Below are 21,863 nucleotides of genomic sequence, written 5' to 3'. Positions count from 1 at the left end.
TGTACCATATGTAGCTTCCCCCATTCACTTACTTTGCCACAATATACAAGATAATTTTATCTGAAATTCCATGGAGACCAAAGATGTAAGAAATGAAGAGAGTGGTTCACCTAAGTTTCGGGTTTAAAGCCCAGGTGAGCACAGGAATAAGAGCAGAAGAGAAATTTTCATTTGCCTCCTTTCATCTCACATAATTTTTTAAGTTTATTTATTTATTTTTGAGAGGGGAAAGAGATGAGCGGGGGAGGGACAGAGAGAGAGGGAGAGAGAGAGAATCCCAAGCAGTCTCCTCAGTCAGCACATAGCGCCCAACATGGGGCTTGAACTCACGAAACCGTGAGATCATGACTTGAGCCAAAATCAAGAGTCGGTCGCTTAACTGACTGAGCCACCCAGGCACCCCACATAATTTTTTGATGTACAGGAATATTAATTGCATAAAATGTTAAACTTCTGTTAATTAAAATGTGTCACAGAAAACATTACATGTCAAATAAACTGAATTAAAATATATGTGACATATGTTACAGACACTTATCATTAATATATTAAGACTCTTGTAAATCAATAAGGAAGCCATTGGGGCACCTAGCTGGCTCAGTTGGTAGAGCATGCTACTCTTTATCTCATGGTTGTGGGTTCGAGCCCCACGTTGGGCATGGAGCCTACTTTAAAAAAATAACAAAAAGAAAGAAAGGAAAGCCATTAATATCACAGTAGGAATCTGAACAAAGGAAATAAATGGGAAATTCTCAAAATAAGGAATAAACATGGACACAAAAAGTTTTAAAAGTCATTAACTTTACTAACAGTCAAAGAAATGCTAAAAAGAAAGAGAATCTTTTTATACCCCTTTATCAAATGGGCACATGTATTATTCAATGCTAACAAAAGTGAAGAGAGACGAGTAATCACATATTCTGCTGATGGGGACATAAAGTGGTACAACCTTTCTGAATGACAATTTGGCAATATGTATCAGAAGCCTTAAAAATGTCCATAACTGTTTGGCCTGATATTCCTACTTCTAGACATTTATCCTCTGGAAATAAGTAGAGATGCTGTATGAATGCTGTCATCACAGCATTATTCGTAGTAGGGAGTGACAAGAAACCATCGAAATTTTCATACTGGAGAATGTTTAAATACAATTAAATATGTCTAAGGGATGGAATATTATGTAGCCATTAAAGCCATGTTTGAAAACATGGACTAACGTAAGACAATGTTCAAGATATCATGTTAGTTTTTTTAAGTTTATTTATTTATTTATTTTGAGAGGTGGGAGAGAGTATGAGTGGGGGAGGGGCAGAGAGAGAAAATCCCAAGCTGGCCCGCGCTATCAGTGCAGAGCCTGATGCTGGGCTCGATCTCACGAACCAAGAAATCACGACCTGAGCCAAGATCAAGAGTTGGACACTTAACCGACTGAGCCACCCAGCCGCCCTTATAATGTTAGCTTTTTAAAGACAAGTACACAAATAGTACAATCTGTTTTACTAAAAAAAAAAGAGCATGCAGTATGTTTATATAAAATAAAATAGAAAGAAATATCAGATGTTAACAGTGGTTATCCCTGAGGAACAAGAGTCACCCATACTCATATTTTTTTTTTACATTTGTTGTGTCCTCTCAAATGTCCAAAATGAACACATATTAATTTTATACTTAGAAAGAAAAACCCAGATGCTACCCCAGAAGAAGAAAAACATCCGTAAAGTGTTCTGAATACATTAGGGTCTGCTTCCCACATACTCAGTGTTCGCAGATTCCTCATTTACCACAGGAAGATGCGATTCGTAACCCTGGCCTGAGTCTTCCCCTCTTGACCCTGTGCCTTTGGTTGCTTGTTTCTGGATGGTAATATCCCTTCTTGGATCATACTTTTCTCACCCAGAACCTTTCTTCCAGTCATGAAGGACACCTGAGAAAAGAAACCCACTTCCACATTCCTCATTGTGTTGGGTCGCTATTAGAATAGGTCAACGGCTCTCAACCCTGGCTGTATGTGAGAATCACCCAGGGAATTTAAAATAAAATAAAGCCCAGGAACCACTTGTGATTTAATCGGTCCAGGGTGAAGCTTGGACAGCCATTTTGTAAAGCTCCCAAGGTGATTGTAATGTGCGGCCAGAGTGGAGAGCCACAGAGGTAAGAAAAGATGCAGAAAAACAGAGTAACACTTTCCTCAGCTGAATTCAGTTAGGTAACATAGGCAGGATGGACCTGACACCATTCCCCACTGGCCTCTAAGATACCCACCAGCTACCAGCTATTCGTGTGTTAAATGTCACAGTCTGAAGCCCACTAAGCACATCACCACCTTTCAGAGTCATCATGCGAATGACCTCATGGAATGGGCAGCCCCCAAGGTGATGCTCAACAGTCCTTTTCCTTTCCTTCCAAATTTGCTTGTGTGAAGGCCACTGCTAAAATGCAGCTGCGTTAGCTGGAGGGGTAAGACATTAAGCCACGAGCCGTTCTTACACTGGCGCCTGGAAAAGGACAGAATGCTGAGAGAATGGGACACAGGACAGGCAAGTTTGTCATTCTTCTGTTTTTAGATCAAGTACCAAATTTGTTCGGCGTGGAGCAGTGTTTCATTTCATTTGTATAGTGAACAAAATCCTGACCTTTCCCCCTGTGAAAATGATTTTGACAATTGTAGATTTGAGAGACTCGTGTCTCTGCTCCCCTGTCATGAGATCAATCCAATAGTCTCAGACTGAATTCCTGGGAGCAGATTCTGAGGTGGAGATCAGCATGCTAAAGTTTCTTGGGGTGTGGCTTCACTACCGACACGGGGGGGGGGGGGGGGGGCGGAGAAAAAGGAGGAAGCAGGGTTGAGCAGAAGGAGGAGATGGGTGGTAGTGCAGTCCTAACAAGGCCTCAGCCTACCCTTCAGGGAGCTCTGAAGTTGGTATGGCCCTTGAGCGTTATCCCATTTGGGTTAAAGGGGTTGTGCCTTTATATCCTGTAATGAGCAGTCATTGGATGCAGGCCACTCTGCGGAGGGAGCAGGACCTGAAGCCGGGAAGCTCTCCTCAGCCAACAACCTTCCCAGAAACTAAAGGAATAGGCCCTTTGGTGCTGAAGGGGGATCTGGGTGGTACAGCACAGCAGCCCCACTAGCCTTTACCACAGTGGCTTCCTTGTTTAGCAAGAATAGCCCAACAACCAGGATTGGGTTGTCATTAGCCGTGGCCCGGTTCTCCATCCACCATCACCTTGCCTCCCCTCTGCTGTCATGCTCCTACATTTTCCTGGTTGAACTCAGATGACAACCCAGCATTCGCCCAGTCACCTATGTGGTCACGCCTAGTCTTTACAAATGAGGAAGAGAAAGAAGGGGGACAGCAACAGTGGTCTGGAATCGAGAGAATTTGCTGCTCAAACGAAAGTCGCTTTCAGTATTAACAAAGTTGGGCTTGCGAAAGCTCACACAGAGTGGAGGACAATTCTAAAGCTGCTAAAACAGCAGGCTTATTTTTACAAAGCCAAGGCTTTGTTAAGCGCCTCACCTCCTACAAGCACCAACGCCTGCTTTTGCTCTGCCTCCAGAGACAGACTTCTCTTTTCTTTCTTTCTTTTTTTTTTTCTCCCTCAAACTCATATCTACTCTCTTTGGGCAGCTGCAACAGGGAACAGCCAAACTATAATAAATTAGGTACAAAAACAAATAAAAGCTTTTTGGGGGGATTACTCACGGACGCGTACGGAACTGAGGTGAGCACCGTCCCCCAGGGCTCTCCGGTACACAGCCACATGCTCGAGCTGACACGGGGAAACTCTGCGACGGTAGAAGATTCTGCAGTGTGAAGCCACGGTTCTGACTTCCTCAGAAAACGGGAGCGAGGCTCATAGCCCAGGAGGCCCCAGCCTCCAGCTCATTAAAAAATCAGTGGCTTTCTCTATTTAATTTTTGAGTAGGTAAGACACTCACATGATTCAAAGAACAAAAGTATAAAAAGATCTATAAAATCGGTGTTTATTAAGAGGCCTCTTATTTGTGGCAGTGGACCGCGTGCAGAGCTACACTCGACTGTCATCTGCGTCTTCCAGGAGCTTATGCTCTGAGAGGACAGCGTTGAGTCATATTTTTTAATCTTTATTGTTTTTGTACTTACTGAAAATAATACTGCTTCTTGTGAAACAGTTGAACATTAACACAAACAAGTGGCCATTCATGTAGAGGTTCTCTGTAATCCTATACCTCAGCGATAACTATTGCCAATTCTTCGCATTTCTTTCTATACGTATACAAATATATGGGTTTTTTAAAAAAACTCTTAATGGTTATATTATTTTTGAGACAGAGGGAGACAGAGCATGAGCAGGGGAGGAGCAGAGAGAGAGGGAGACACAGAATCCAAAGCAGGTTCCAGGCCCTGAGCCATCAGCACAGAGCCCGACGCGGGGCTCAAACTCGTCGACCGCGAGATCGTGACCTGAGCCAAAGTCGGACGCTCAACCAACTGAGGCACCCAGGCATCCCTGGGTTTTTTTTAATAAAAAAAAGAATTACACTCTAAGTGCTATTTTCAGCTTTTTTCTATATGAAAAAAATATTGCACAAATCTTTTATTATATAGAGATTGGACAGCAGCATAGCATTCCGGGTATCTGTACTATAATTTATCCAGTTTTATTTGGAATTTTTAAACATCGGTCATACAGGTCTTCCAGTCGGCTTCTTTATTGTTTGTAACTGATTACCCTCGCATTCCGGTCTACTCGTCTCTGGAGAAATGAATGAGAAGTCAGTAAGGGAAGCTTCATGGGGGAAGAGAATCATTCACAAAGGTCTATAGGTAGGGGCAAATGAGACATACAGGTCTATTTGCCTTGAGCAGGTAACAATGAGAATACTGACTAAAGGTGCAAAACCATCTTCCAGATTTGAGTGAATGTGAACATAGGGGAGAAGTACAGACTGGTATGAGGTGAGGGATTAAAGAAAGGGAGATCAAAGCAGGTCGCAGTGGAGTGAATGTTGAGGCCTGGATGCTGAGTCATTATGTAGCAGTCATTATGGAGAGAAGCGACATGCTTTAGCTGAATCCCAGCTTGATATCAATGAACGATATAATGTGGCTATTTACAAATATTAGCCATCCTAGGCTGCTAAAATAGCAGCCCATATCAGAGCGGCCAATAATCCCATTGTCATCCACACTGGTCAGATCACATCTGATTTAACAGGATCAATAAAATATTGACAAATATCCATAAGAGAGAGAGACGCAACAGGAAGGGAACCTATCATCATGTCATAAAAGTAAATGCTGTCGGATTGGGACATCTTCAGCCTGAAGAAAAGAAAAGTAAGGGGAGATGTGTTAATTGTCTTTAATAAATGTGGACCGTCACATGGAAAAGGGACTAAACCTATCTGTGTCACCCCAAGTGGCCGAATAGGATCAGCCAATAGAAATTTTAAGAATGTAGATTTTGACTCAATACACAGAAATTCCTTGTCTTTTGCTAAAGGGTCTTTGAAAAAGTTTAAACATATCAGAGACTCCCTGATGTAATTTCCTTTCCATTATTAATTATTTAGCCAATACTTTCTTCGTAAATCGTACAGAAGTAAAATTCAACCTCGTCCTTGCCAAATTTCATAAATTCTTAATTAGTAGGATTCAAAATAATGAGACCTGATTGTACAGTGCTTAAGAAAGATTTTCAAATACTTTCGTCTCCTTCTTCCTGTTTATTTCTTAATCCCATGCCTTGGCCCGCCATGTGCCCTCAACTCCCACTGAAGCGGAGAGCACACAGAAAACCCACACGAAAATGTAAATCTGAGGAATAAATATGCGTGGTTGGTTTAAAAAGAGTAAGAATTAACATTTAAAGCAATGGTAATTTACTCTGATCTGTAATTTTGAGCTCCTGTGCTGAAATTGCTTATTTGGAAATTACCAAGTGCTTGGGTCTCATTTGTGATCTTCTTCCTGCATACACCCAGCACACAAAGGAGTCATAATGACCGGCTGAGTCACTGCTGCCATCTCCCTGAAGCGTGCTCTCCAAATGTCAATACCATTTTCTCTGGTGCAGTGACGAAGATTCCCAACCCTAGCTTGCTTACACTATCGGACAAGCCCTGGAATGTGTTCAAAGGGCACCGAGATCTTCCGTTCTCTACTGCGCCAGTGGCCAAATTGCCATGCCATAGATCGTTCTGGCTTTGCAAACCATTCCCATTACCCATTTCTGTTAGTTATCACCTAAATAGAAATGGAAAACAATTTAAATTTATGGGAATAAGGGAGCTGCTTTTGACCATATCCAAGTAAAATGATGTCTGTACTCGACGAAATTACACTCAGATTATGAATTCCTCCCAGAAGCAAAAATAAAGTCATGATATCGTGTTAGAGATGTCGGTTCTCTAAAAGACCAGAACATGGAAAACCCTGTGCTGTTCTGTGGCTCCCACTTTAAGATACACCGCTCCTCCCAACTTCTCAAACGCTACCTCCTACAGGGTTACCCAGAACTTAGCATCACATCTTTTCCGTCTTTCCCATTCAGCCTAGATCCAGGGTGTTAGGAGTAATAGCTGTCAGATGTAAATTAACTAAAAAGGAACCAAGAATCCCTGGCAAATTTCATTAAGAAAGGGGAAGAACTCAGGAAGACTTAACATGATTGAACTTTTTCATAAAACTGTGATCAAAGGACCAGTATGATATCTTTGTTATAGACTGTCTTTGTCAGGTTTTCTTAGAGTTATTTTACTCGAGAGACATAATTTATCTTGTTGGATAGTGATATCCATGTAGGAATCAGCCATATTATAATAAGGTTCTATCTCTACCGAAGCTATTTCTTTTTTTGTAAGTTTATTTGTTTATTTTCGAGAGAGAGAAAAAGAGAGAGAGAACATGAGCAGGGGAGGGGCAGAGAGCGAATCCCAAGCAGGCCCTGTGCTATCAGGTCAGAACCCAATGCAGGGCTCATTAACACAAACCGTGAGATCACGACCTGAGCCAAAATCAAGAGTTGGATGCTTAACCGACTGAGCCGCCCAGGCGCCCCCCTACTGAAGCTATTTCTCATTCCAAAGAATGTTTAGTGGAAGATGAAAGACATGAGCTGCAACAGGAAACACTGAGGCCAGAAACAAGGAAAAAGCTTTGGCATTCAGGCCACAGATAGTGTGATCACGCACGTGAATAAAAACAGTTAGGTACTATAATTCAGCTGTGATTGCTCAAGTCTGGCCTTGATAAACGCCCAGCCTGGTGCCCACAAGTTGTAGAATCTTCTTTTTTTTTTTTTTAATTTTTTAATGTTTATTTATTTTTGAGAGAGAGAGACAGAGTGCAAGTGGGGGAGGGGCAGAGAGAGAGGCAGACACAGAATCCAAAGCAGGCTCCAGGCTCTGAGCGGTCAGCACAGAGCCCGACCTGGGGCTCAAACTCACGAGCTGTGAGATCATGACCTGAGCTGACCGCGGACGCTTAACCGACTGAGCCACCCAGGCGCCCCTAGATTCTTCTTTTAAAGCAAGATAGACATGCCGACTGTGTGGATGGGTAAAGCTGGGATTATGAGTAAGCCTGCTTTCCACAGTGGATATGATTCAAAGGGACCCAATGGACTGTAATAGAAACTCAGTAGAACCTTTAATACCTACAGGAAGATTTTTAAAAAAGAAAAACATCATCGTAACTGTTCTTCCTTCTTTCAGGATTTTCCATTCTCCAAGCGATCATGGAAGCAGCCGTGCAAAACAACTGGCAAGTGACAGCAAGGTCTGTGGGAAACATAAAGGACGTCCAAGAATTCAGGCGCATCATTGAAGAAATGGACAGGAGGCAGGAAAAGCGATACTTGATTGACTGTGAAGTCGAAAGGATTAACACAATTTTGGAACAGGTACGTTGGAGATTTATTCCACCCCCAGCCGACATGTTAAATCATCAACCTCAGGCAGTTCCCGTCTCTGCTAATAAATTAAGTAGCCAACGGACTAGATTTGCCAACAGTTTTTGATAGTCTCTCTAATCTCTTTTTTTCCTCCCCAGTGGCTGCAGGGGGAAAAAAAGAAAAGAAAAGCAAATCTAAGCTGTTGAAAATTGCATACCATGATTAATCTGGAAGTCTCTGCAATTTAATGCTACCTATCAGATAAACACACCCTTCTACACCTCTGTTTCATGGACAGCTGACTGCTTCAAAGTAATCCCCTTCTTTTTCCATGCCTTCCTCCCTGCAGGGGACGGACAAGGGATTAGGCAGGGCAGAAGGGTAGGGTTTTGTTTCAGGGGCCTAGTTGCAGATTGTCAAGGCAGCATTCCCTGGGTTCGAATTTGTGGATATTTTTTGCAGAATATCCCTCTGGTTCCAGAGAGAGGCAGAGAGAATGTGTAGACCGTTGTGGAAGTAGGACGGCATGTGAGAGGGGGGGAAAGTGTTTATGGTTTTTAAAATGTGAACGAGTTGAAAAAGACTTAGACTGAGGGGAAAATACCACTCAGTGGGCCAAAATGCATACGTGACAAGGCGACAAAGCTCGGGTATTTGAACTTAAGACTAAAAAATATTAGAAGAAATGTTTCACCGTAAGCCAGATGGATACTCTGTTTGGAGTAAAGAGTCCAAGTGAAACGTGATGTAAGTGTATTATTTTCCTCGGAAGTCTCAATTTTCCAGTTAATAACAAAGTGCCTATGTTGCCATAAACAAAACTGTAGGGGAAACATTTCCATTCTAATTCGATCCCAGCGTACCTGGGGGCCAAAATAGCTTCGGAGATTGAAATTAGAGTGAGCAGCCATCGCCTGGGAAAGCAGTTTTATAGCAAATTAAATATTAACAATTTGTCAGATATGCCCCCATAAGAAGAGAATGCAAAAAAAAAAAAAAATAGGGAAGGGAAGAGGAGGGGAAAGAAGGAGGGAGAAAGGGAGGGAGAGAGGGAGAAAGAAAGAGAGGAAGGAAGAGAGAAATCGCTGACCCTGCATCGTAGAGATACAAAGCCACAAAGCTGTCCCCTTCCTAAGAACGGCATCACCTCTAGTGAATCACAGCTCACAGGAAATCTAGAGCATAGCCTGGCTAAATCAGATTTCCCAACTAACATTCTCTTGAGCTACCCAAATGATCCACCCCTCCCTTCAAAAAAAAAAAAAAGCCTTTGATTTTCTTAGATCTTGAAAGCAAAGAATCAGGTCAGTGATGTTGGTGTATGCACTACACGCCCTCTAAAATTTATACCAAAATAGCCTTTTAGTGGGTGACCTACTTAATAGCCTAAAGCACAGGAACATCCCCCTGGTTGTACTTTGTTTTCCTTCTGTTGTATTAGGAACTTTGGCTTCTTGAATATCTTGCATTCCATGAAGTCTTCTGGGTTTTACAGAATCTTACCCTGGAGTCTGGGATTCTTCGGCACGATGCCATAGAAAACTCAGTGGGTGAACTCCGAATTTTATGTAGCTCTGGGGATCTTGGGCAATTAAAATACCAATGCCTCAGTTTTCTCATCTCCATAATGGGGACAATAAAATTTGCTCTACCTCACATGGTTGGTATAATTGCTTCAAAAGACATACACTGCCATAGAAAATAATAGTCGTTAGTACTGCAAACTACACCAACATTATTGAAAAACCCCATTCTCTCTTTTCATGCATCACTTTCTATCTTCCTTTCCTCGGTCTGCACATCCACAGTATCCCTCAAAATGCTTCCTGTACAATTTTTTAGGGAACATTGTTCAAAGAAACGTTTTGGCAGTAGCCAGGTAAGGCTAAAGAGCTCCTTTCACTTATTATCCCCCCCTCTTTCAAAGACTCGTTACAGAACCGTCAACTCATGATCGTTTTCCTGCCATTTAAGGGATTTCTATGAGGCCCTAAGTACTATGAGGTAGGGGCCATGTTTGTCTTGTTCACAGTCGTGTCTCCAGTGTCCGGTAGAGTACCCGGCATACAGTGCTGGACGGATAGGTGGATGGACGGATGGACGGATGAATGCATGAATATCGCACAAGCACATTTAAGTCACTTCTGTTGTGATTTTGCTATGCTTCCACGAAGAGGCAAAACGAGTGCCGGCAGCCACATGATAAGATTATCAGAGCACACGTTTCTGCAAAGGTTTAAGGTGGTGGCTCTCGGCTCAAGCCTCTTTCTGATGATATCATGAATTTGCCATAATTTATTTTTTATGTGAAGATAGATTTCGCATTGAGCAAATTATTTACATTAAGCAACGAATGCAACATGATATTTCTTTAGAGGAAACATTGTAAAAATGAATTAAATGCTAAAATAGAGAGATGTCGCTTTTCTCATTGGTTTCTAACCATTCTTTCGACAAACTTCTCATAATTCACGTATACAGATCCTGGCTAGATGATAGCATTTATAATTCACTTCGTATTAAGTTCTTAGAAAAGATGCCCCTATCCCCCAAAGGTGTCTTCAACTTTGAGGTTATTCTCATAAAAGGAAACTTTTTTCATCTATATTTATTTATTTTCAGAGAGAGAGAGAGAGAGGGAGAGAGTACAGAAGCGGGGGCAGAGCAAAGAGAGAGGGCGAGAATCCCAAGCAGGCTCCACGCTGTCAGCACAGAGCCCGACACGGGGCTCAGTCTCATGACCATGAGATCATGACCTGAGCCGAAAGCAAGAGTCGGACGCTTAACCGACTGAGCCACCCAGGTGTCCCTCATGAAAGGAAACTTCTATATCTCCCATAAAATGATACTTCATGCCACTATGTGTGGTCGAAGAGCCTGTTACATCGCTGTAACACTATTCCCTACAGATTTGATTTGGGCATAAACTTCATATTATACTCTATATCCCATGGGTGTGACTGGAAAATCCTCAATATGGTACAACTTTCAAATATAAACAGGTCTTCAACACAGTGTTATATAGCATAACCTCCCCATTTCATGATATAGGTTCTAATTTTCCCTGTGAATGTTCACTTACAGGGTGAATAAAAATTCTTGTAACATTTCTTTCCAAAGCTCTTTTTTGAACTCTTTCAAACTTTCAGACTGCAGCAGCAAAAAAAAAAAAAAAAAGACTCAATTAGGTACTAATCTGTCTTTAATATCTCTCCTGAACAGTTGAACTATAAGGAAAGTATTCCAAATTTATAGCTCTAAGAATTCACATAGAACAAGAGCTGGAAACAAATGAAGCCATGAAAGATTGTCAGGGTTCATAGAGAATATTTAGAAACTGTAGATTGTGAATCTAAACAGGGAGATTTTGGTGTACTAGGATAAATGAACCACTGATCTGACCTGACATGGCATTCCCAAAACCGGATTGTGTTCATCAGGCCCTCCCCATGGGTGGACAGCTGTCTTAATGCAATGACCAGTCTAAACACTCACTTTTGAAAAGGTTGCCTCTCTGGGGTGCCTGGGTGGCTCAGGCAGTTAAGCATCCAACTTTGGCTCAGGTCATGATCTCACAGTCCGTGGGTTTGAGCCCCGCGGGGGGCTCTGTGCTGACGGCTCAGAGCCTGGAGCCTGCTTCTCCCTCTCTCTGCCCCTCCCTCACTCACACACTGTCTCTGTTTCTCTCAAATATAAATAAAAACATTAAATTAAAAAAAAAAAAACAAGAAAAGGTTGTCTCTAATGGACTTACTTATCCATGATGGAGTAGATCCTTCTTCCCAGTAGCATATACCTGTGGACTGCTTTTGAAAGTCAGGTTCCATAAACCAATACGGCTCTGTTGGACATCTAATGTTTATTTGGAGAGGCAGCATAGCAGAGAGTTTCAGAACATGGACTCTGGAGCCAATCTGCATGGCTTCTGTCACTGACTAGCTGTGTGACCTGAGGCAAGTTACTCAACTCTCTGTGCCTCCATTTCCTGTTGTAAAATGGGCATGATAAGTGTACCTTAATGACTTAATATATGCAAAGCATTTAGAAAAGTGTCTGACACATAGTGTTTGTATAGTGCTTTGATACTAAATGATGTGTTTTCACATACATTATCTTCTTTGAGCCTCGCTACGGGAGGTAGGCAGGGCAGATGCATCCATCCCAAATTTACAGATGATAAATTGATGCTTAGAGACATTACGATGATTTACCCAAATGTGGCACTCCGCTCAATCCTAGTAAGTGGCCAAACAAGGACAAACTGAGGTCTTCTGACCCCTAGTCCAGTGCTCTTATCCCTACACCGAACCACCTCCCTCAATTTCTAAGGCAATTTGTTAAATATTTAGCCGAAGCCAAACCCTAGATTAGGCTTACTCCTCAGGTTACATCTTAAAACACTTGCAAAGCAACTGGAGAAGATCCAGAGAACGGCAGCAAAAAATGATTAAGGCGTTAGGAAATAGCCCCTACGAGGAAAGGCTAAATGGAGCTGGGGTTGTTTAGCCTGGTGAAAGAGAACCAAGAGGCAGTTTAATCACCATCCCCAAGTAGAAAGAGTTCGCATAAAGTGGGCACTGACCAACCGTTCTGCCTGCCTGAGGTACCAGCACAAATGAGCTTCACCAGGACCAGAGAGAGAGTCGGCATTCAAGGGCTCCGTACAAGGAGAGAGGAAACTGGAAGCACGTAAAATCTCACCAGTGGAGGCTATAGGAAGGTGAGGCCATTCCGAAGTAGCGAAAAGTCAAATCTAGAATAGTTTTAAGATTGTTTTCGAGAATGGACAAGTGTTCTGAGTCCATCCTGGCTGTGGACAAGTAAATATCCTGATAGATTCGGTTTAATGAATAGGTAAGGATATTGCCTAAGTTGCCCATCCATTGGATGGCTAAAAGCTTGTCTCTTTAAAGACATTTAAACACCCCCTGCCCTTTGGTCTTTAGCACGTTCTTATTTTCTCCATCGATAATTCAAAGGTAAATCTCAGCATAGCCCCGCTCGAACGATGGCAGATGCAAACTTAGCAGGGCCCAAACCAATATGTGGCAACGTGCTACTCCCGGGAAAAAGTGCAGAATATACAATATCCCCTGGAAATATTTCAGGCTAAAATCACCTCATCGTGGATGATGTGAATGAAGGCACCACTTCCTGAGGACAGAATCCTGAAGCAGGTCAAACCTTTGCGTTCCTTTCAGTCGAGAACTCTGACTGTCACTTCAAAGACAGTCATTTTAAGAAATGAAACATCCAAGAGAGTCAGTCAGGTCTCTAAAGGTAACAGTTTAAGCAAGATACACAGTATCAGGGGCCCTTCTAAAGTATGAGGCTATACCGCAAAGGAGACAGTGCTCACTCCAAAGTGTGTAGAGCGATCGGGGTCATTAGAGCACTGTGGCAAATGGCTAGGCCGAGGTCGAGTGAATTACAAATGTTATACAGCCTCAGGCCTGCTCCTTGCCTCACCCTCCTCTCAGCACACAGTGGTACCCTCCAGTTCTTCCCCCGGGTTTTCTCCTTGCTTTGCCCCAGCCCTTCCTTTCAATGTTCCTCGTAGACCATTTCGCTGACTTACCAGCCCCTAAGACAGCTGGGTCCGCATGCCTTCTTGGAGTGTTTTGTTTGTCATACAGGTGAATAAACACCGGCCTGGGAATCGGATAGATGTGCCTTCAAATCCTAGCTCTGTTACTTCTCTTTTGCATGACTTCGAAGAAGGTGGACTTCCTTTCTTTGAGGCTCAACTTTCTCACCTTGACAGATGGTTCCACTCCCTTCCTTTCATGTAATCCTCCTGTGTTGTGAAGATGAAATAAGATACGTGTCTTCGTGGATTTTCCGAGATATCAGTCCAACCTAAGGTCTTCACATGAGAACAGAGTTTAAGACTTCAGCTAGCCTCAGGCCTCACTGGTGTGAGTTTAGCCTGTTACACGACCTATTTTTTCTCCAGTGTGACATTGGGTAACACGTAGTGATTGACAAGCGCGAGGACTATTTGAGAATTAACCAGCATCACTTTTTCGGCATCACTTAAAATAGTTAAAGGTATTGAAACCTTGAGCTACATGGGACAACCGGGCACTTTAAATAGCAAATAGGTATTGAGTGCTTACAGTGTTCCAGATACCGTTTGAATCAATGTGTGTGGGTATGTGTGTTTATATGTTTCTCCTGAGTTAATCCCCATATTAGCCCTAGCAGGTAGGTGGGAACATTACCTCCATTTTACAGATGTGGAAACCAAACATAGAGGTCGTACAGCTAATAACTGGGGGAGCCAGAATGTGAACCCAGGGAGTCTGACTCCAAATGCTGTTAATCACTGCACTAATCAGCCTTGGGTCTGACTGAAGTTTTCAATCAGAGTAGATTCCACCGGAGGTTATAAGAGATAAGCATCCCGCTGGGGCCTGGAGCAGCTTTGTTTACAACAAATATTGTTAAACAACAAGCATTCCGCAGACCTTTTCTCCACTTGACGAGGATCCATATTCCATTAACACACAGAATTAAAAATATGCCCCTTCAACCTACCTTTGGTGAAAAGCTCATTTATGATGAACAAGTTCATTTACTTACGGTGCCAAAACAATCTAACTACGCAATGGGCCCCACAAGAGCAGGAATACGTTGTGAGAGGTACTTTATCAGACTGATATACAAGTACAACTAGCATTCCCATCTGTGTGCATTTCTTCTCAGGTAAAGAACCACAGTCTCCATTATATTACCCAGAACTGCCCTAGATGTGGCCCATTTCCCCCCTTCTCTTGCTAGGGAATAACCTGAATGTAACCGGAAAAGTCTGGAAGGTGCACGTCCTCTTCCCTTCATTAACCCCCAGAAAACCAAGCATAAGATAGAACTGTTCTGGGAAATCATGAATGCCCATAGGAGAAGTGTTTGGGGTGGGTGCAGAGCTTTTCTGGGCCACTGGATTTGAGCAGCAGTGCTCCTAGGAGCATGGTCCTCACTCCCACTCAACATCACCCTTAAACCCAGGCGAGAGGAGCCACGGCCTGGAGCTCCGTGCTTTAGAGGGACCCCTCGTACTGCCAACACTAACACACAGACACTTTTCTCCCCCTCTTTGGTCTTGAGACGTTTTGAAAGGTTACTAGCTGGCTGGGCATCAGGGGGAACAGGGAGAGGGACACATAAGCCAAACCGGGCTCCCCAGATAAAGCACATGGGGTTAAGGGGGGGTGGCTGAAGGGCAGGGCAGTGAAGGGAAAAATGGCAACTTATGCCATAGGAAATAGGAGAAAAGTGGCTAATCTTGTTCCGGATTGGCCTCCCCAAATCGGCCTGAATGCAGGATCTTGGCAGATAAGTTTCTCCAGGTAACTGCCCCCTCCCTCTGCACTTGAGTGATGGAGCTTTGGAAGACACAGTGTAGAAGTGCTTGGCCAACTCCGGTCAGAAAAGTGACCCTTGGGGCTGAGAACTTACTGTCCCTGGCTTCTTGGAGAACTGGGCAGGTCCACCCCATCCCGGCTTCAGGCGGGTCCAGTCTCCAGGCAGGAGTTCTCAGCTTCCCTGGGCTCAGCTTCCACCCCACCCTGACCGGCCCCAGCAGCGTATCTGGATCTCACAGGGAGTAGGGCTGGCCTGAGAAAGCCTGACCCCTTGAGCGCCCTCATCTACTTCAAGAGAGTGGCCTGCAGAGCTTTGGGCGTGTGAAAGGATGTCAATCTAAAACGGAAAGAGAGGATGTGAAATAGAGAAATCTCACCCATGCGCCTTCAGGAAAATGAAACAAGAACTGAAAGACAAATTTCCCATAAGTGCCTGACTCTGTAGAAAACCAGAATATCCGGCAAGAACCTCTCTATGTCCTCAAGCCGATAAACGTCTTGCTCGGGCCCTGACTGGACCTCCCCTGCTCTTTGCACACTTTGCCCATAAACACAGCTCACCCCACACTCCAAACAGACCCCCTGGAGCGCACTACAGATTGTGTTTCCTGGAACAGCAATCCCTCTGCAGTTGCTAAACAAATTCCATTTCTGGTCATTTGAGCTTACTTCAGTCTACCTCTTTATTTGGATTAACAGGTAGATACACAAGCCAGGCCAAGGCATGCCTTGTTTGGGGACTTTTTAACATTTGAATATATGGACCGTGGCCCTCCGTTTGTATTCTTGCTATGGTTCCAAAAACGTTAAGGGTGAGCCCGCTTCTATTCACCTGTATCTCTCGTAGCCTAAAAATATAAATGCCCCTGTCAACGTGTCCAGGTTATTGCTGAAGAGTAGGGTTTCCTGAACACTCTAGTCTCATTCTGTGTAAATACAGCTCTTCCAATCGCCTATCATGACATTTGTTTGGCGAGGCAGGTTGAGGAGGGAGCTTTTTCACAGCAATGGAATCTCTTCCTGACTGGCTTAAATGCTATGGAAAGTTAATCAAGTATCTTGTGGAACTGGGATAGAGAGTGATGTTCCCATCACTCAGAAGATTGTTTTAAGTTTATTTATTTTTTAAATTATTTATTTCTTTATTTGAGAGAGACAGAGAGAGTGAGAGGGGCAGGGGCAGAGAGAGGCGGGAGAGCGAGAATCCCAAGCAGGCTCCACAGTATCAGCGTAGAACCCGATGCGGGGCTCGAGCCCACCAACCCGTGAGATCGTGACCTGAGCTGAAACCAAGAGTCAGAGGCTTAACCGACTGAGGCACCCAGGCGCCCCTATTTATTAATTTTTGAGGGAGACAGACACAGTGTGAGCAGGGGAGGGGCAGAGAGAGAGAGAGAGAGAGAGAGAGAGAGAGAGAGAATCCCAAGCAGGGTCCATGCTGTCAGTACAGAGCCCAGTGCAGGGCTCAAACTCATGAACCCATGAGATCATGACCTGAGCCAAAGCCAAGAATCAGACGCTTTTCGACACTGGAGTGTCTAGGAAAGATTCTCTATACTTAGAAGTGCAAAGTTGTTCTAGAACCCTGCTTTCAGAGGCATGGCTATAAACTGAGGGCTAAACATCCTTTTGCCACCACCTGGCCGTGGTTCTATACTTCACACCTAGATCTACGTCCTCTATGACCTTCACATTATATGGTGGGCTGGTACTAGATAGGAGATGATGCAGCCACACTGGAGAGCCCTGGAACCAAAGCGGGATGGCGTTTCTTTACCAGCCTGTGTCTAGAGGTGGACTACGTGAGGAGTCTTTCAGAATTTTTTTTTTAAAAATTTAAGGTTATTTATTTATTTTTGAGACAGAGGGAGACATGAGAGAGCACGAGCAGGGGAGGGGCAGAGAGAGGGAGAGAGAGAGAATCCCAAGCACGCTCCACACAGCGTGGAGCCCAACACGGGGCTCGATCCCAAGAACCGTGAGATCACGACCTGAGCCGAAGTCAGACGCTTAACCAACAGCCACCCAGGCAGCCCTACAAATCTTTAAAGACAAAGACACGTAAGGGATCTGGCGGGTGTTATTTACCTGTGTTTCTAAGGGTGGTCTGGGGCCATACCCCCATGATAGAGAAAAAAGACCACACAGAATGGGACCTTTTGCAGGGGATAAATAATTGCTCACCCATCTAAGAAATCACTGCATAATTAGGAGGTAACTCATGAGGAAGAAGGAAGGCAAAGGGATCAGACCCCCGGAACCGGCATTGTGATTTATCTGAAAAACTTCCAACACAAGGGTCAGTCAACTCTTCTGAAGTTAACATCACACAAGGGCTTATATTCAGAGTACTGTACTGAGCACTACTAGAAGAAACAAAAGCTCTCCTTCTTTCTTTTCCTTTTAAAATGTGTAATAGCCCCGAGCAACGTAAATCAGAGAGCCGGATATCTCAACAAATGTAAAATAATATAATAAAGACAAGGTGCATACGCGCTGGTAGGATAAAAGGAATTAGAAAAGCCTACAGCTTTTTTTCACGTATGAGTAAATTAATCATAAAGTGTGAGCCAGAGTGTTTCTAAGACCTATGCCTCTCCATCTTCTTCCCCCAGGCACATGGTAAGGCCCGTATGTAAACAAAGAGAGCCCATTCTTCTTTGCTTTCCCTGCTCCCCCATCTCCTAATGGCCATGCGTGCAGGCATACATGTCACACATAGCCAAGCACACCCTCTGGCCTCCCTTCATGTCTTGCTGTATCTTGCTACGTGTTCCCTTCCTTTTGCCACCTCCAACCTTCCCAGGTTTCTCTCTGAAGTGAAATCGGCTGCCCCGTCCATCCTTTGCAGGGACCTTTTCATTACCTCACCCATCATAATGTCCCGTGGTCTCTAGTTCTTACCCTACTGACATGGTGATCTAAAGCCAGTACTTGGGACGCCCGGGTGGCTCAGTCGATTGAGCGGCCGACTTCGGCTCAGGTCACGATCTCGCAGTCCAGGAGTTCAGGCCCCGCATCGGGCTCTGTGCTGACAGCTCAGAGCCTGGAGCCTGTTTCGGATTCTGCGTCTCCCTCTCGCTCTGTTCCTCCCCGCTCCACACTCCGTCTCTCTCTCTCTCAAAAATAAATAAACACTAAAAAAAAAAAAATGTAAAGCTAATACTTAACGTATATTGGACCACCGTAATAATTATCGTGAAGCAAAAATGTGCCGCAAAACTGCAGAACAGTGTCCCAGAAGTCAAACCTATGGTTGAATTTCTTAAAGATGCTCACTGCTGACATCGTTTCTCTTAAGTACAGTCTCACATCCGGCCTCCAGGCCCCAAGTGAGTGGGGAGAGCCAGATACTTGTACTTGCAACAAAAGTCTTCCACGTGTTAGGGGATTTCAACACGCACTGGCAGCCTTAAACAAACTTGTTCCCTAAAATGCAAAGATATTTTTCCTAAGAGTTGGTAGCAGACCCCAGCATTCTATATTTAGAGATCTTCTCTTTGGCTTATTAAAAAAGATGGTCTGATTCTCTGGTCATACTTTTCACTAGACTGGCTAGGCTGGCTTTGTGACTATTTAGAAGCAAATCCCCTCTGGGAAAATAAAAAGAAAAAACTCATTCAAGATCATTACTTTGAAACAGCAAGACTCTTGTTTATTTCAAATGATAGAAGCTTTGGTCTCAAAAAGGAAACGTTCCTGCTCAACCGACAGTTCCCTCCCCCCGTTTAAAAAAAAAAATTGTGGTATCTAATTATTTGCTTGATTATTTCCTATGAGGTTTGGGGGTTTTATTTAAAAAAATCAACACAAATGCAAATGAATTTCCATTAGGGAATTTCATGAGAGTCTTGGGGATGACTGGAGGCATCCTGGAGTTTTATAAAGCAGAGTACAGAAGCCCGGAGGCAGACCTGGGTTCTAGCCCCAAGCGGTAGGACTCCAAAAAGTCACTTAATCTCTCTGTGCCTCCAGTTCCTAAGCTGTAAAATGACTGTGTTATATGTGATGGTTCCTTCCAGTGCCGACAGGCCGTGATTCCCAGAGCTGTGAAAAACAAGGTAGGCAATTCAAGAAATATTGAGTCCCTACCGATTTTATCATACCCAGGTCTAGATAATGAGGGTGGAGGAGGACATGTCTTTCCTGCTAAGTAGTAAGCAGCAATGCAATCATTCTGGAAGGCAGAGTAGGAGAAATACCTAAAAATGTGTGAGTCAACTTCCCTACTTTCTCAGATGGCCAGGCTAGTGACCATCACGGAATGTTTCTTTGCTGACTACGAATCTTGCCAGCCTCTCCACGTCAGTGAGCTCTGCTTCGCCTTGGACACACTAGATGAACAGGGAGATTGAGACGGTAACGCTCCAAGGCCAGGACACAATCCGGAAGTTTATCATGTGCCTCTATCCTTAGAGTTAGAATAGCAAATGCCCCCCCTCCCCCACACCACCATCAATAGGATTTTTTGGTTGATCAAAGCTGTGTACATATGTATATATAAATACCACATCAGCCCTTCTAATATCTGGAAAATGACTGGGGAAAATTCCTAGTAAGAATTTCTGGTAGTTGGATTCTGATTAAACTGAGGTTTGTTTGTTCATTGCAAGCCTATCATAATTTCCCCATGATAGCCACATCCCCTGTCCTACTCCTGCTCAGATCTCTTTGCACATAGCAATGTACAGTAGATTGCAGTAAGGATTTATTAAATCAGAAGACCTTCTCTCCCACCTAGGAACACCAGCATTTTAGGATTAAGGCTGGTACCTTATTCCAAAAATGATAAAAATATGAACCAATTCAAATGCAAAAATACAACTAATACAACTATCTTCCTTTGTTTTGAGTTAATCCCATCACTGAATCCCGTGAGGCCTCAGGCCTTTAAAAAGAAATAGAAAGAAAAGAGCCATTGACCATATATAGCTGTTTTATCTCCCACAGGCACTTTCACTTAGCATGGGAGGAAAACACCCTGATACCTGTCCCTTTGTATGGCTTACACGGAGAACTCCCAGTTAAGCCTTTACAGGCACTGAGAAGTTGACTAAGTCTTAGGGGTTAGAATCACCGCCTTGTGAACATTAATGAATTTTTTTAGACTCATCATCTAGCTCAATTAAGAAATTTCCCAGATTAAGAGCACCAAAAGTGTAGCAATTAGAAGGTTCATCACACAGCTGCATGAGGACAGGAGTCTTGTCCTCGATCCTAACAGATGCTGTAACAAACAGTTTCATAAGGGCTGCGCGAAGCACAGTTTACAACAGCAGCAACAGGGAGGTGCCGGGGTGATTCAGTCGGTTAAGCGGCCAACTTCCGCTCAGGTCATGATGTCACGGTTTGAGTTCGAGGCCTGAGACGGGCTCTGTGCTGACAGCTCGGACCCTGGAGCCTGCTTTGGATTCTGTGTCTCCCTCTTTCTCTACCCCTCCCCCACTCGTACTCTGTCACTCTCTCTCTCTCAAAATAAATAAGTAAACATTAAAAATAAATAAAATAATTTAGATTCTCAGATTTCCTACAGAGACACAGCAAGCAACATAAGTCCAGTAATAAAAAATAAAATAAAATATGCAGACTCAAGTTCCTTACTGCCCTAACACTGAAGGGCAATGACGATTGATTGATCCATACCAAGCTCAGGACTTTGATGACACGAAGTCTGGGAAAGAGCCCTTCATCGGTTTGTTACCAACCACCCACCTGGACCTTCCGGTCAAATCCCATGTTTGCTGGGGCAGTCTTCCCTCAGTTCAGATCTGTCTCTGTCCAGGGGTTATAACAAATTGACAAGTAAGGGGCACAATTCAGCAGCCTAGGGCCAGGGCTTGGGGAGATTGGTGACAATCACTGTCATGTCACTAAAGGTAGAGTCAAGTGGAAGAGATAAGTAGCCAGGCACCACTGTTCTCTCTCCAACTTTTAAATTTTTTTAAATTTTTATTTGTTTATTTTTGAGGAGGGGAGGGGCAGAGAGAGGGGGAGAGCGAGAATCCCAAACACGCTCCGTGCAGTCAGCACAGAGCCCGACTCGGGGCTCAAACTCACAAACCGTGAGATCATAACCCGAGCCTAAACCAAGAGTCGGATACTCACCTGACTGAGCCACCCAGGCATCCCTCTCTCCCACTTTTTAAATGAACATAGCTACCAAGAGCCTCGCAAATACACGTGAACCACCAACACCCTACTCTGGAAAAGAAGAGCGATTGACAAGTGTCTTCTGAAGTAATCCAGTGCTATAGGCCGAAGACCCAAAAGCTGGCTGAGTTCTATCTCAAGATCACTGTGGACATTGCACAGCCACCTCACCTTTTATCATCTTAGCAACTTCAGCCATAAAATATAAAAACCCCTCCCTGCCTTGCTAGGGTGACGTTAAGATGAATCAGACAATTTCTCTAAGGTATTCTAAGATCCTCAGAGAGGCTAGGTCTACAAATATCAAGCATTATAGTTAGAGTCCCTGCACCTCATTTCTTAAGGAGGAGAAAATGAATAAGGAAAGGAGCGTGTGGTCGCCGAGCCCGAGAGCTCAAAATGCCTTTCAGCTTCTTCTGTTACCTGAGGCAGGTCTCAAGCGAGGGAGACTGAAGTGGGGGGTCACCT

At 43.8% G+C, this 21,863-nt stretch overlaps 1 protein-coding gene and 1 long non-coding RNA gene across 8 annotated transcripts in view; one reads left to right on the top strand and one right to left on the bottom strand.

The window, feature by feature from the left end:
• GRIA3 (glutamate ionotropic receptor AMPA type subunit 3) overlaps positions 1-21,863 on the top strand; it is a 267,210-nt gene that overhangs the window by 125,898 nt on the left and 119,449 nt on the right. For all 6 annotated transcript variants that reach the window (XR_014136764.1, XM_081792968.1, XM_081792967.1 and 3 more), the window contains one exon: positions 7,703-7,890. Coding sequence is in view for 5 of the 6 variants with exons in the window: in XM_081792968.1 (XP_081649094.1) it covers positions 7,703-7,890 (188 nt within the window). In the remaining variant the exon portion in view is untranslated. The remainder of the gene's footprint in view (positions 1-7,702; positions 7,891-21,863) is intronic.
• Positions 1-21,863, bottom strand: part of LOC145714004 (uncharacterized) — a 162,304-nt gene that overhangs the window by 28,643 nt on the left and 111,798 nt on the right. The window lies entirely within an intron of this gene.

Source organism: Panthera onca, chromosome X (assembly GCF_046562875.1).
Source record: "Panthera onca isolate mPanOnc1 chromosome X, mPanOnc1 haplotype 2, whole genome shotgun sequence".
Taxonomy (NCBI): domain Eukaryota; kingdom Metazoa; phylum Chordata; class Mammalia; order Carnivora; family Felidae; genus Panthera; species Panthera onca.
Note: the sequence above shows the minus strand (reverse complement) of the source record. Positions and strands in the feature narration are given on the sequence as shown.